The 15049-nt window shown below is 53.0% G+C and overlaps 3 protein-coding genes across 3 annotated transcripts; 2 read left to right on the forward strand and 1 right to left on the reverse strand.

Moving 5' to 3' along the window:
- Positions 1 to 612: 612 nt before the first annotated feature.
- On the forward strand, positions 613 to 4258 carry BO94DRAFT_529688 (putative sister chromatid cohesion factor (Chl12)). Its single transcript, XM_025610503.1, has 3 exons — positions 613 to 919; positions 971 to 3653; positions 3716 to 4258. Exons 2-3 carry the CDS (start codon positions 1087 to 1089, stop codon positions 4134 to 4136), a joined length of 2988 nt encoding a protein of 995 aa, XP_025473063.1. The 5' UTR covers positions 613 to 919; positions 971 to 1086; the 3' UTR covers positions 4137 to 4258.
- A 10-nt stretch (positions 4259 to 4268) lies between these two features.
- On the reverse strand, positions 4269 to 8037 carry BO94DRAFT_561819 (uncharacterized protein). The gene is made up of 6 exons (XM_025614245.1): positions 7922 to 8037; positions 6804 to 7871; positions 6201 to 6204; positions 5367 to 5653; positions 5095 to 5263; positions 4269 to 4963 (listed from the first exon to the last, which is right to left on the reverse strand). Exons 1-6 carry the CDS (start codon positions 7988 to 7990, stop codon positions 4389 to 4391), a joined length of 2172 nt encoding a protein of 723 aa, XP_025473064.1. The 5' UTR covers positions 7991 to 8037; the 3' UTR covers positions 4269 to 4388.
- A 4833-nt stretch (positions 8038 to 12870) lies between these two features.
- Positions 12871 to 15001, forward strand: sun1 (SUN family protein UTH1). Its single transcript, XM_025613586.1, has 4 exons — positions 12871 to 12985; positions 13129 to 14052; positions 14110 to 14489; positions 14555 to 15001. The coding sequence occupies exons 2-4, from the start codon at positions 13191 to 13193 to the stop codon at positions 14594 to 14596; spliced, it is 1284 nt and encodes a 427-aa protein (XP_025473065.1). The 5' UTR covers positions 12871 to 12985; positions 13129 to 13190; the 3' UTR covers positions 14597 to 15001.
- Positions 15002 to 15049: the final 48 nt, after the last annotated feature.

Below are 15049 nucleotides of genomic sequence, written 5' to 3' on the forward strand. Positions count from 1 at the left end.
AAATCCACCACTACCCTCTCCTCCTCCGCCTCTTCCACTCACAGCGTCTCCTCCACGGCTTCAACCCTCAAAAGCCTGACCTCCACAACCAAAAAGTGGTTCTCCAGCAAAGACAACGCCGAAGCCGAAGACAAAGACAACACCGAGACTAAACCCGCCTCGCCCAAGGCCGCCAAGAAGAAACCTCTCAATCCATCTACCAACTACACCACCCTCGCTACATACCTGTCTTTGAAATGAGCATATGCAGTTAGTGCTGGATACACAAGATCTTCTGGGATGGGATAGATTGGAAATAACGAAGTCATGCGCGTGTTATATGCTTCATTTGCTGGGCTTTGCTTTATGGGTAATAATGGCGTCAGGATGGGATAGAATACTTTGATGTGTTGGTAATAATATGAAGAAATTCCTTTTTCTAATGTCGAATACTTCCTTTGAAATTGTTTCTTCAATAGAAATAAATCAAATAATGCACCCCATACTCCGTACTCATACTCTTCGATATACTATACTCCGAACCAATAACCACAAATCCGGCCTAGCGCGTCCGCGCGCGTCTCCTCACGCGTCGCATCTCCCCATCAATCTATCACAATCATCAATCCTATACCAACCCAAAATCCCACCCTTCCCCACTCAAACAATGCCCATTTACCTTCAAAATTAATGCCAATACCAACCTCCCCTCCATCCATCCCCCCCTCCTTCGACTTCTCCTTCGACTTCGATTCCGACCCAGCTCTCCACCTCCACTCCGAGTACGACAACGCCCCCGAACTTCCCTCAGAGACCTACTCCTCCGACATCGAAGCGCTAACTCTCCAACGCGAAGAAAATATCCGCAAGAAAGTGGTCATTCAGCATCGAGCGTGGAATCTATCGGATGTGTTTCGGAGTGACGAGGATATAAGGCCTGGTATTATCACATACCTAGATTGGATTGTGGAGTTTGGCTGATTGAGGTCAGATACACCGACGAGAATAAGGACAAGATCAAATTCGAAGAAAGAGATCATATACGGGGGTTCTCCGGGAGGCGGGATTGGAATTTGGCCGTCTTCGCCGCCAACGGGGAGGATGACCATGGCGATTGTTGGATTATCAGAGGGGGAGGTGCAGAAGAGGAAGAATGAGGAGGAGGTGCAGGCTGAGCCGAAAAGGTTGAAGATGATGGGTGGGTTTGTGGATGAGGGAGATGAGGATGAGTGGGATGCGTTTGAGGAGGCACAAGGGAAGAAGATTGGGGAGACACAGCCCAAGCAGAAGATCTTGGGAGGCTTTGTGGATGAGCCAGATGATGATGAATGGGATGCGTTTGAGAATGCACAGGGACAGAATGAAGCGCAAACAGAACCGAAGCGACAGAAGATTATGGGTGGGTTTCTGGACGAAGCGGACGATGATGAATGGAATGCTTTCGAGGATGCGCAACTGCGGAGCGACTTTCAGGTTCAGGAAGAGATTATTCAACTACCGCCTGTTGAATTGCCTGAAATCCCGAGACCGTCCCAGACAGTGGAGCCGGATTTGACTCCAAAAGCATCAGTGCCATATCTTGAACCTACGCCAACCACGATAATCCCGTTTGTTCCCTCCCGCGGACCGTTTCGATCGATCCCGATAAAGACCTGCTCGGGCAAGACGCACTACGTCCCTTTGAAGAAAGCTGCAACCCGGGTTTCCTACGAAAGACTTGTTGCTGGTCGCTCTACAACTGCCCCCGGAAAGGCTCAGAAGAGTTACTACGGTATCGACATTCACAAGCTCCTTGATGAAGCTGCCAAAGAAGCAGAGACACAATCCCCCACACGACCTGCTCCCGTGCAGTCTATCGAAGCCCCGGTTGATGACCGAAAGGCGAAGCTGGCAGCAGCCATGTGGACTGAGAAATACCGCGCGCGCAAGTTTACCGAACTGATCGGAGACGAGCGCACGCATCGGGCTGTTTTGCGCTGGTTGAAAGCCTGGGAACCGATTGTTTTCCCCAATATCGCTAGGTCCAAACCGAAGAAGCCTGTCAATGGCAAAGAGGACGAGGAACGGACACATCGCAAGGTCTTGCTCCTGTGTGGTCCACCGGGTCTTGGAAAGACTACAATGGCCCATGTCTGTGCTCGACAGGCTGGCTATGAGGTCCTGGAAATCAACGCGAGTGATGATCGAAGCAGGGATGTGGTGAAAGGCCGAATCCGGGATGCTCTCGCCACAGAGAATGTCAAGGGTATGAACGTGGAGGTTGGTGAGGAAAAGGTACGCAAGGCCGGACGGCCAGTCTGTGTTGTTGTCGACGAAGTAGATGGAGTCACCAGCGGATCTGGAGGCAGCGGAGAAGGCGGTTTCATGAAAGCCTTGATCGATCTCGTCCTGCTCGACCAGAAGAATTCGGCCGCTTCCTCCGAACAGAACAAGGGCAAGAAAAAGAAGGGCGACAATTTCCGATTCCTGCGTCCGTTGATCATGGTCTGCAACGATGTATACCATCCCAGCCTACGACCACTCCGAGCAGCCTCCGTTGCAGAGATTATTCATGTCCGCCAAGCACCACTGGAGAATGTCGTCTCGCGCATGAAGCGAATTTTCACCGTCGAAGGCATCCCGTCCGACAACGACGGCGTGCGACGTCTCTGCGAAGCATCCTGGGGCCTTGCCCGCAGAAAACAAGGCGGCGTCAAGAGCAGCGGAACGGCCGAGGGCGATATTCGCAGTGTCCTTGTCGCAGCGGAGTGGGTGGCGCATAAGCTCAGAAACGAATGTCCCTCCACGCTGCGATTAACACGAAGCTGGCTAGAGCAAAAGGTCCTCAGCGCAAACACAGGCGGCAGCGCCTTCTTCAAAGGCTTGAACCGCGGTGGTGTACGCGATCTCGTCGAGCGAGTCTTCACCGAAGGCGCCGGGTTCGCAGACGCACCTGTTGGTGTCGATTCCTTCCGCGATCCGTTTGCCAACTCTGACGAAAAAGTGCCTGTAGGCGTTGCAGATCTGCGTAAACGCCATGCCATCGGCAGACTGCGCGAAATGGTCGACGCCAGCGGCGAGCACGACCGCTGCGTGGCCGAGTGCTTTGCCTCGTATCCGCTGCAGACCTTCCAGGACGACACATTCCTCTCGAAACCCAACGCAGCCTACGAATGGCTTCACTTCCACGACACCATGTCCTCCAAGGTCTACACGGCCCAAGACTGGGAACTCAGCGCCTACCTCAGCCAGTCAGTCGTTGCATTCCACCATCTCTTCGCCTCGGCACAAGGCAAAGCCAAGGCTCAGGACCCGGTAGACGACGACGAAGAAGAGCACCCATTCTCAGGACCTAGAGCCGACTTTGCCGCCTACGAAGCACAAAAGCAGAACCGAGCCATTCTCACAGAATTCCAATCCGCATTTTCAGCCCCATTATCCCGACTCTTCCGATCCACCGACTCTCTAGTCATCGACCTGATCCCGAACCTCATCCGAATGCTATCCCCGGACGTGAAGCCAGTCGTGGTACGCGGCAGCGGCGAGCAGCGCAGCGTCGCCAGCGTCCGCAAAGAAAGCGAACGCGCCCTCGTCCAATCCGCCGTCCGAGTAATGGCCGGACTCGGCGTACGCTTCGAAAAAGTCCGCATCGAGAACGCAGGCGCCCACAACGGCTGGGCCTATCGCATGGAACCGTACGCCCTCCCCCTCCTTCTTCCCTACCTCCAACCCCATACTAACCCACCTCCACATCCAGACCCCTAGACACCCTCATAACCTTCTCCAAACCCAACCCTACCTCCACCTCGACCGCCGCCCCCGTCCGCTACGCCATCCGCCAAGTCCTCGACCAAGAATACCGCAAAGAAAACATCCGCAAACACTCGCACACCGAACCGCTCTCCAAAACCAGCAGTAAGAAATCATCTCAGAAGACCGGCGATGATCCAACAGGCATGAAAAAGACACCTCGGGACGGACCGAACGTAAAACGCGACTTCTTTGGACGAATCCTCAAGGAACCTACCCCGCAGCCAGATGAGAATGGGGACGCGGCAGCGGCGGCGCAGAATGAGTCGTTGAAGGCTGGGAGACGCGTCTGGGTCACGTATCATGATGGGTTTTCGAATGCGGTGAGGAAACCGATTTCGTTGGGGGAGTTGTTGGCTGAATTGTAGATGTATACCTTTATTGTTTGGTTGGTGTGAGGGATGGATGGGGGTAATGATTATGATTAGGGTATGGAGTAATGTATGTATAGATGTATAGGTTAGGATATCCGGAGTTTATTACATCTACAGCTACACATGCTGGACAAAACATGGCATTGGCATTGGCATTGGTATATCTAATCCATCAGCCAAAATAAATCACATCATACATAATACACCCCCCTCACGGTCTACCAACCACCAAGAAATCCATCGTATCTACTGCTTCAACTTCTCCGTCAATTCCGGCACAGCCTCAAACAAATCCCCCACGAGTCCCACATCCGCAACCTGGAAGATCGGCGCATCGGGATCCTTGTTAATGGCCGCAATCACCTTACTATCCTTCATACCGGCCAAATGCTGGATAGCGCCCGAAATACCTGCACAGAGGTACAACTGCGGCGCGACGTTCTTGCCCGTCTGTCCAACCTGCAGACTATTATCCACGAATCCGGAGTCCACTGCCGCGCGGGACGCTCCCACCGCCGCACCCAACGTATCCGCCAACGGAACAATCAGACGCTCGAACTCCTCCTTGTTCTTGAGACCGCGGCCGCCGGAAACTACCCGGGAGGCGGTGCCGAGGTCCGGACGCTCGGATTTAGCGAGCTCCTCGGAGACCCATGTGGTTTGGAGAGGGGTGTTGGGGTCGGAGCCTTCCTCGATGGAGGCGCTGCCGCCGGTGGTGGTGACGTCTTGGAAGGAGGTGCCGCGGACGGTGAGGACTTTGATGGCGTCGGTGGATTGGACAGTTAGGATGGCGTTGCCGGCGTAGATGGGGCGGACGAATGCTGTTCTTGTTAATACCCTTCCTTACTTATTACATACTCATGTGGTGGTGGTATGTAGAGGTGGAGAGGATGACTCCGACACCGGAGAAAACACAACTATCCAGAGGAAATGGGAAAGGAAGTGAACATACTATCCTCGCTCTCAATGCCCGTAATATCCGACACCTGCTGAACATCCAACAACGCAGCAACACGAGGTAAAAGACTCTTTCCGAATGCCGAGTGCCCGGCTACAATGTGGGTGTATTCGCCTTTCTTGATGTTTTCGACGAGCAGAGGGGCGTAATTCTCGGGGAGGCCCTATCCAACATACTAGTCAGCACTTACTTCCCTTCCCTTCTCTTCTTTTCTCTTCCTCCACTTCTGTATAACTGGTACTCTGGGGAGAATGGGGAGGGATTACCTTCTCATAAGCCTCATTCTCCACCGCAATAACCTTCTCCAAACCCTTAATCTGCGCGGCCTCGGCCGCAGAAGTCCCCTTGACACCAGCACCCGCCACAAAAGCCGTCACTGGGCCGCCGAGTTTCTGGGCCGCGGCGATAGCGGACAGCGAGGAGGACTGGAGCTTTCCGTCGCGTTGTTCGAGGACGGCGAGGGTGGAGAGGAGGCGGGCGAGCGCGGAGGTGGAGGCGGGGATGGCAGGGGTGGTGCGGGCGGCGCGCAGGGCGCGTAGAGCGGAGAATCGTGCTTGAGGGAGAAGCATGGTGATATTGTGTGTTTGGCTGGAGGCCGTGAGGAGGAGGAGGAGGTGGTGGTGGTGGTGAGGGGAGTGGGTGGTGGAGGCGGAGAAGAGGAGAAGAACTAAGGTTATCGTCGGGTGCCGCCAAGATTGCGGCGCCGAGCCGTCGGAGTCTTCGGTTGATGGCTGCCTCGGTGCCGCTGCGGGTTTGCCGGCGGGTATAGCACGGGTTCGTCGGGATTGTGGTTGGGTTGGATGATGAGGTTTGGTTTATGGGTTTGATGAATGGATGAAATGGGTGAGGTTGTGGTTATTGAGGGGGAGGTGTAAATGCAGGTAAGTATATCTTCACATGCTCGGCTTTACGTGGGATGTTTGCTGACATTGTACTATATAGGCTTCTTGATTTGGACAGGTAGATAGCTCACCTGGAATTATCACTGTCTACTACTCCGTTGTTCGCTGATCCTCTAATCCATGTACTCTTGAGGGGATTCACACTGAATTGGGTGATTGAGGAAAAGAGAAGAGAGGTTTGCTGCATCTCTACTCTACTTCCCTGGTGTATGGGTTGGATTGTGTTGTCTTGTCAGATAGCCTCAGATGCCTTTTCTAAGATTGATTGCTTGTCTCAGAAGGACCTGTGCTGTGGGAGTATATATGAAGAGATTGTGGTTATGCCCTGGACATCTTTCGGCTTGATACGGAGGCTCAGAGATCTAGGGATGACACCTTATGATCGTAGTATATGTACATGATCCTTCTCGTACGATTCAATACTGTATAGGATCACCCTTATTAGCAAATGGAAATGCCATGAGGCATTGTTTCGGAATAGCATGAGACAATTTCTTTCCTAGATTGATCAGGGACGCCTAGGAAGGCTCTTGCTTTCCATCGACGTCTTTCGATGTGATGTTTGGCCATGTGATAGGTGTAGGAATCTAAGATATCGGCGTAGATCTTCTATAGATGGGATGGATGGTATGCAAGAACTTTTCGTCCAAGGGTATGCCCTGATTATGAACAAGAAATAAACGACCGCGCCGGAAAGACACCCATTGCTATTCAGAATACAAGCCGTAATGAAACATCAACACCAGTATGCGATTATGAAGTCGACTTTCTCTTCTTCTTGCCCGCTCCGGTGGCCTTGACCGGGGCCGCGCCATCTTCCAGCGCCTTGGCCTTTTGCTTCTGCAGCTTCTCTTTCCTTGCGGCCAGCGACAAGGCCTCCTCGTCATCCGCGGCCGGCTTGGCCTTCTTGGTCTTCTTGGGCGCCTCCTCGATCAGCTTCTCCTCCTCGCCATCGCTCTGCTTGCGCTTCTTGCTGCCCTCGATGGCCTTGGCGTCCTCGGTCTCCTCCACCACATCTGCATCCTCAACCCACAGCTCACTGGCCAACCAGATCGGCATAGCCATCGTGTTGGCGCCCTTGATGTGAACTGCCTTAATATTCCGCCATCCCTTGGTGATGAACTTGTCGGTCAGGCCCTTGACCACGGCATCGACGTTCTCAGCCAGCTGCTCGGCGGTGAACTTGGACGATCCGACGCGGATGGCAGCGGTGGTAGCAGGAGCCAGATGCACCGGGGCACAGTTCAGGGCCTTCTCGATTTCCTTGGCCACAATAGCGGGGGTAGCGAAGGCGCTGTCGTCATCCTTGTTCTTCGACTTGGGGTCCTTCTTGACCTTCTTTCCATCGACCTTTTCGATCTCGGCAATGCGGACGGGAATCGGGCGCTTGCTGGACTTGTAGAAGATCTTGCCGAGGGTGTTGACCAAGCGCATGATGATGCGGTCATCAGCCAGGAAAACATCGTGTTCGGAGAGCAATTGTCGGCGGCTCTCGAAGCTCTTGTAGCGATCCTTGAGTTTCGAGAACCCGATGACCTTGTCGATGCGGGAGGTAAGATGTTGAGGGAATGAGGGGTCGGCGACAATGTTCTTGACGGAGCGCTGGGGGTCCGCAGTGATAAGACAGATGCTGAGGGAGGGAGAGGAGTTGAGGGAGTGGGGGATGGTGATTTTGCCGGGCTTAAGACGGTTCTTGTCGACGACGTGCTTCTTGGTCGTCAGGACGAGCCACACGGCCTCGTTGTGCATCGGAGTGTCCTCATCATCAGAGTCGTTGTCGCCGATAAGCGTCTTCTTGGTGGCGGTCTTCTCTTTCTCGTCTTGCTTAGATTTGATGTGGCGCAACAAGGCGGAGGATGCACGCGAGACCTAGACTTATCAGTGGGATGATTGGCATTGGTGAGGGGTGATCCACGCACCTGGCTCTTATCGAGCTGGTAGGGAGAACCCGAGGTCACCTTGGTCGTCAGCGCCGTAGAAGACACCATTTTTGCGATTGCGGTGGAATGTTGTAGAGTCCGATGGCTGAATGCCGTGATAATTCTATCACTAAAAAAAAATTCATGGGAAGGCGGTGGGTGGATTTTGCCGCTTGGCGGAACTTAGTCAGCAATTGAGAGTCATGTGACTGACATTGCTCTAAACTGAGCTGATGGCTGATTTTGGTAGCGTAGTCTACAATCATAGTAGCCATCAATGGTCAGGCAGATGCTACAAAGAATCTAATTTTACATCTATACACATCACAGGTCTGAAGCAAATAGTTGGTCCGGTATAGGGTCAGCAGTGACCGAATGTTGGGTTGAGCATCGCCGATAGTTCCATACGGAACCGTGGAAGTCAGCACGAGGATTTATACAAGGCCTGGTTGTATGTAATGTCCCGGTAATGTCCCTTGCCTTGCCACCAGATCCGCAAACTTTGAGCCAACCCTCGCATCACTTCATACCACGTTCTGCAGGATAGGCATGGCCCTCGCTGACGGGAGGCTGGCTTGCCACGTCGGACTCATTTCATGCATGTTCTCATCAACTTCCAAGGCACAGTCGATTGTGCATCGTATGAAATGATGAGCTGCGAATTGCATCATCATTGATCTGCACGGGGCCAGGCGAGGGAATCATCATATCAACCGGATCGGCATTGGTTTGTCTAGTAGACAGAGAGTTGGGTTGCCCTTGGTGATAGTGCAAGTCCTGACGAAAGCAGCAGATGATTCCACCAGCCTCCATGTAAACCTAATTCTCACGGGTCAGTTCCGAATCCCGATAGTGGGTGTGAAGAATCCCTTGCGTGTCCCATGGACTCGGATATCGTGGGCCGCCAAGGTTCCAGAATCACTCATGTAACGGCTTTGTACTGGAGCCTTTGTTGATGCCTTGGCGGGTACTGAGGCCTAGATTTCAAGGCGCCAAGGCAACTTCAACAGCTTCAAAGGATGCGGGATTTATATGAGTTGTCTCGGGAACATTAACAAAGATGGAGTAACAGCCAAGTCCAGTCTTTGATATCTCGATGGTCAGAACCATAATTCAGTCGATGGCGCCATGCACATGATGACCTGAAGATAGTTCATCCGCCTGCTGTAACTCTCGACCGAGGTTAGCCAACAGTCAACTTCAGTCAGTAGAATCATGTAAAGATAACAAACAAGCCTCGCAGATAGTCACCGTAGTGGAGTATCATCAATACCCGCCAAGGCCTCAATCTCAGCCCCTTTTCCTGGATAGGGGCGACAGCTTTTGTGATGGTACCAACTGACTCGATGCAGGATGTCACCTCCTTGAGTCCGGCCGATGGGGCCGAACTCAGCACCAGCTGTCTCCGACGGAAGAGAGCTAGTGGAACAGCGGAGGGCAAACGGATAATGGAATGGTTCAGGTACAGCTCGACGGTGATAGGACCAACATCCGTGCCTGAAACAGTTGCAGTTGCGGCTTTATCGCTCCCATGGACCCTCCGTACGGAGCACGCGCGCATCTGCTTCTGCAGTGACTAATCGGAAGATGCTGGTCCTTTGAACTCGGCAATTCATCCGGAGAGGGCGGCATGGCCAGGTACACGTCAATAGATGATGTGTTGGGGGGGTTAGTTTCTTTAAGAATTCAATAGTCGAATGTTAATGAGGCAAGTTGAAGAGACTATTTAGTCGGCGGGGAGACACGGGCGAGAATGCGTGGAAATAAGTCCGTTCAGCGTTAGTGGCATCAACGTAAGGTCCAAAGCTTCGGGTCCCACTATAGGCCACCGAGTAATTCTGTTGTTATCGACGGTTGGATTGCAGAAGCACCACTCCACTCAATCAATCGAGCTGTCGGCTCCCACTCCGTATCGGCGTATACCCATCAGAATGCGGAGAAGGGACCATCAGATTGGTTGAGGCGATCAAGATTTCCGATAGCCTTTGTCCAAGCAGTGGCATACGTACACATACGTAAACGACGGATCAAAGCCGCGCAAGCAGCAGCAGTGCAGCAGCGCAGCATTGCGCTTGTCTTTGTCGAGGCGTCGCGGGGACCAGTACTAATGAGTCAGTCTTGGCCGGTTGGGGGTTGGAGTCTCCAGTTGCCAAGCTTTGGGCCATCCGAGATGCATTTCAGCCATTTCAGTCCCTCTGTTGGCGATAAGCATGGCTGGCGGGTCCATACCGTATGGTTACCACCGCGGTGTTTTCAGGTCAATTTACAACCGAATCGACTAGGGCAGTGCAGTCTCACTCAGGGGTCCAAAGCAATCTATGTCCAAGGGTCTTTCCTCACTGTGGTGGGCGCAATGACCAGGAATGAGAATTGGCCCGGGGGCAGAGGAGAGGGGCTGAAAGAGTGGGAGAGTTCGGGCTCGTGTTTATTCACCGACTGCCAGTGCCCGGTGCGTGCCTGAGGTACCTGGGCCAACAGACCAATCAGAGTCGCCAGCGATACGGCTAGGTTTAATGACGGTCTTGGCCAGGTCTGACTTGTACAACAACAACAGCCGACAACAATAGAAATTGTTTGGTTGGGTTGATAGATCCGATCACATCAGACATTAGTACGCGATGTTGTCAACAATCAATCAAAGGTAATGAAACATAGGATCCCACAGTCCAATGACAACCATCACTTTGTCCACAGGTGGATCTCACCGACCGGCTATGCTAAGCGCCTCGGAGATAGAGGGCTGATAGAGCTGATGGAAGGATGTAGCACAGGCTGACAGCAACCAAGCATCGTCTGCAAAGGCTGGAGGGCATTGTAACACTCGGGCCAAATGATCAGTCTGAAACGATACCCAACATTATCATGATGAGATCTGCAGGTACGGCCACTGACCAGTGATCAAGATCGCGGTAAGGCTGTATCCAGTAGCTTGGTTGATAACAACTCACATCGAACACATCAGCGTCTTCAATATGTATCACCTGAAGGAATATACCAGTCAAGCTAAGAGTAGGACACCTGTATCGCCGCCGGTTCCTTGCCACGTAGTTGCATGAAATCTCCGTTTGGACTAAGTGTGCTCTGTACCTGCGTATGTACCCGGCGGGCAGAAACCCAATATTCACAAGCATCTAGATATGACGACTGAGTGGAAGAGCAGCGACCACGCATGAGACGTCCAGTGTGTCATGTCAATAGCATCACCACGTAGCGGTCAGTCGGTAGTCAGTCAATAATCTTAGATGATAGCGAATGAAGGCATCTTATTCGAGTGCATCGGAAATGACGACATGTATGACGAGATGTTACCCAGGGTCTGCAAGTTGTGATTAACGGCTGCATGCTCCGCAACGGGCTCTAGTCGGTGGAAACGCTCCGTTAAAAGCTGCTTAAAGACAGATCGTAGGCAGGGTAGAATCTTTGATTATTCTGCAGCAAGTGCGCACTGTCTACTATGAAAGTGGACTCATAGATGGTATGTATTGTGTAAACTGTAAAGTATTGGTGGCGGGGTATCCCTGTTGGTTACATGGAATATCGTCGTGGCTGAGTATGGTTGAAGTTAGGCACCAAGAATGGCTCGAACCTGAGGGGAAGTGACAGGCTGACTTTGACAGCCACCGGTAGTATAAGGGATACCGACATTCCGGCTATCAGTCAATGATTTGGCCCCTCGTCCAACAAAGTAGAGACCTGACCGAGACGAGGATAGGCTTACCGGGCTGAAAATACATTTACCGCCCGTCAGAAGTGTGACTGCTAATAATACTCCTAATGCAGGCCAACATTGAGATCAGACATGAGACATTCCCTGGTAGGCCAAATTGTGGCAATGGTTCGGCAGCGCGGGAGGCGTTGATTGGTGTACCTGACCGGGGGGAAGGTTTGATGTCCACCGGCTGGTGCCCGAGTATCCACGGTGATTGGCCAGGCGGGCCCAGAGTAATTTCGGTAAACGCCAAGCTCACTTTCAGGAACAGGAAAGCCCCCAAACACAGAAAAAAGCAAGGGTTTCAAAGGGGAAAATCACCGCTGTGGCCAGCAGGCCCCAAGGCTGGCTGTTGCTGGCCCAGTGTTCCAGAGCCTGGCGGTTCTTGTTCTCAAAGGCTGTGGGCAGTGGGCACGTCGAACCCCACTTCCAGCTGCACTGCTGAGAGGTTCTCACGTTGCGCCGTGGATGTCGATTTTTTTAAACCAACCCCCGGCGGATGTCTTGGCTTTTTTGCCCAGGGGCCCCTGTCCATCGTCTGACCACGAAAACGATTCATTCCTATGTTCTAGTAAGAAAGTCGTCGCGATTATTCTGTCGGTCCCTGATCTATCTGAGGAACTCTCCCCTTTCCAATTCCCCCCCCCCCCCCCCCCCTGTTCGAGGAGTCACGTCCTGGGGTAGGGAATACTCCGTCCTAAAGTTATACTCGGGCCACAAAAATAGGACGCAGAGTATTGGCCGTACGAAGACTGTAACAAGCTAATTTCCAACGCTAAAGACTAACAGCGCAGACTAACTCCCGCCGATGTCTTTGAGCGGTTGAGCCTGTTGGCGGTGGGCCCCCCTGATGAGGATTATTATTTTTATTAGTCGTGGTATTATTATTCCCTACCAACGATTATCCTCTTTGTCTATCCACTCATTTGGTCCAAGTGCCACGCTTTTCGCTCTTTGGTTCCTTTGGTTCACCCCCTGGAAAGGTCAGCGCACGCCTTCCTTGTCCCTCCTTCCACTATCTTCCCAAAGTCCCCCCCCCCCCCTGGACCACGGCGCGACTTAGTCTTTACTCCTCCTTCATCTCCCTCCCGATTCCCTTTTCTCCTCGAGATCCTCCACATTTTCCTGGCCTCCCCCAGAGCGTTTCATCTCCGGCCCTTTGCCTGCTGTCCTTTGCGAGATTTTCCTATCCGACCAGAGGGAACTAGTTTCTCTCTCGCACGCTCATTTTGGGAACCTGTTTCTCTTCCTTCACTCCTTTAACCTCTCATATACCTTCTCGGTCATTCACGAGGACTTCCTTTCGTGTACAGACTTTTGCAAGAAGCGCGCGACTGGCTTGCTGTGACTTTGGTGTAAGTATTTCTATCCTCATCATTGTTGCCTGCGGTATACTCCGCAGAACCCCTGATCCACATGTACTGTGCAGCATGGAATGAAGAATCCCAGATTGAAGGCCGCCCGGTCAAGCGCATGCTAATATGGTATCCGTATCTAGATTAGGTCCACATTTGACGCAATACCCAACAGCTCGCGCCCCGTGCCATATCAACAAACACGATGAAGTTCAATACTGTCGCCCTCACTTTGGCTACGGCCGGATCGTTGGTGTCTGCTCAGCACCACCACCAGCACCGCCACCACCACAAGCGCTCCCCCGAGACTGAGGTCGTCACCGTGCCCGGTCCCACCGTTACCACCTATGTCCTCGACGGAAAGGTCATCTCTCTGGACGATGTTTGCGCCGGTATCGCCAAGGGAACCTTGACGTGGTCCGGAAGCGTCCCTGCCAATGCTTGCAAGTCCTCCTCGACCGTCTCTTCCACGACGACCCCTACGGCTTCCCTCGAGGCTGCTGCGGAATTCATCGAGGTCGCCGTCAAGCACTCGTCGAGCAGCAGCAGCAGCAGCAGCAGCAGCAGCACCAAGACTACCAGCACCAAGACTAGCAGCGCCTACTCTTACTCGGCCAGTGCCTCGGCGAGCAGCTCTGCCAGCAGCTCCTCCTCTGCCACCGGCGTGGGCAAGGATTTCCCCGATGGAGAGCTTAGCTGCGATACTTTCCCCTCCGAGTACGGTGCCGTTGCCCTCGACTACCTTGGCCTCGGCGGTTGGTCTGGTATTCAGTACGTGACCATCGTTGACGAGATCGTGGACACCATTGTGACCGGTGTTACCGGAGACTCCTGCATTTCTGGAGCCATGTGCTCCTACGCCTGCCCTGCAGGCTACCAGAAGTCCCAGTGGCCCAGTGCCCAGGGTTCGACTGGCCAGTCCGTCGGTGGTATTGAGTGCAAGAATGGAAAGCTTTACCTCACCAACTCGGCTCTTTCCAAGAAGCTTTGCATTGAGGGTGTTGGCGGTGTTCACGTGCAGAACAACCTGAGCGAGGATGTTGCTGTTTGCCGTACTGACTACCCTGGTAAGCACCCGTCATTAGGAATGTCTGATTTAGGGCAATGATTAACCAATATGACAGGTACCGAGTCCGAGACCATTCCTCTCACTGTCTCCAGCAACAGCGAACTCCACCCCCTGACCTGCCCCAACGGCGAGACCTACTACAAGTGGGAGGGCAAGACCACCTCCGCCCAGTACTACATCAACCCCAAGGGTGTGTCCACCTCGGTGGGCTGCCAGTGGGGTAACAGCAGCGAGCCCTACGGCAACTGGGCTCCTCTCAACATGGGTGTCGGTGAGAACGACGGCAAGTGGCTCTCGCTCTTCCAGAACAGCCCTACCACCTCCACCAAGCTTGACTTCAACGTGAAGATCGAGGGTGATAACCTGAGCGGATCCTGCAAGTATGAGGACGGTACTTTTTACTCTGAGACCGGCTCCAACGACTCCGGATGCACTGTAAGCCCCCTTGCGTTTTCTGATTCCTTCCCTGGGTTCCCTCGCTGATTGTCAATTCCCTGCAGGTTGAGGTTCTCTCCGGCTCCGCCACCTATGTCTTCTACTAAGGTAAAACCCAGCCGCCACCCTTCGGTTCGGTTTAGGACCACGCCTAGACTGACCCAGGCGGCTTGCAAATAGAAGAACTTTCATGCCTCTGTTCGTCTTGTTCATGATTCTCTGTCCAGTGCGCTTGCTTTCTTCTCTGTATCTTACTATATTGTCTTATGTGACTTGGAAAATATAGCACCTGTCACATTTGTCACGTCACCATTCGCTTGATGGAGACGATTGTGGTTAGACCTTACCTTCTCTACTGCAAAGTAACCCTGATTTCCGTCTTTCTAGCCGCACTGTCCCTTTATTCCCCATCAGCAGCTTGGCCTGCTTGTCATGTTATAACCTAGCAACCGTTGTACAGTAGTATTATGTTGAATCATTTCGTGTTCGATCGTATTCTGTAGGATGGCTTGGTGAATCCGAGGGAGGGAGCAACCGGCGGGAGAGCCGATAAAGTACTC

This window comes from Aspergillus sclerotioniger, assembly GCF_003184525.1.
Source record: "Aspergillus sclerotioniger CBS 115572 chromosome Unknown BO94scaffold_1, whole genome shotgun sequence".
Taxonomy (NCBI): domain Eukaryota; kingdom Fungi; phylum Ascomycota; class Eurotiomycetes; order Eurotiales; family Aspergillaceae; genus Aspergillus; species Aspergillus sclerotioniger.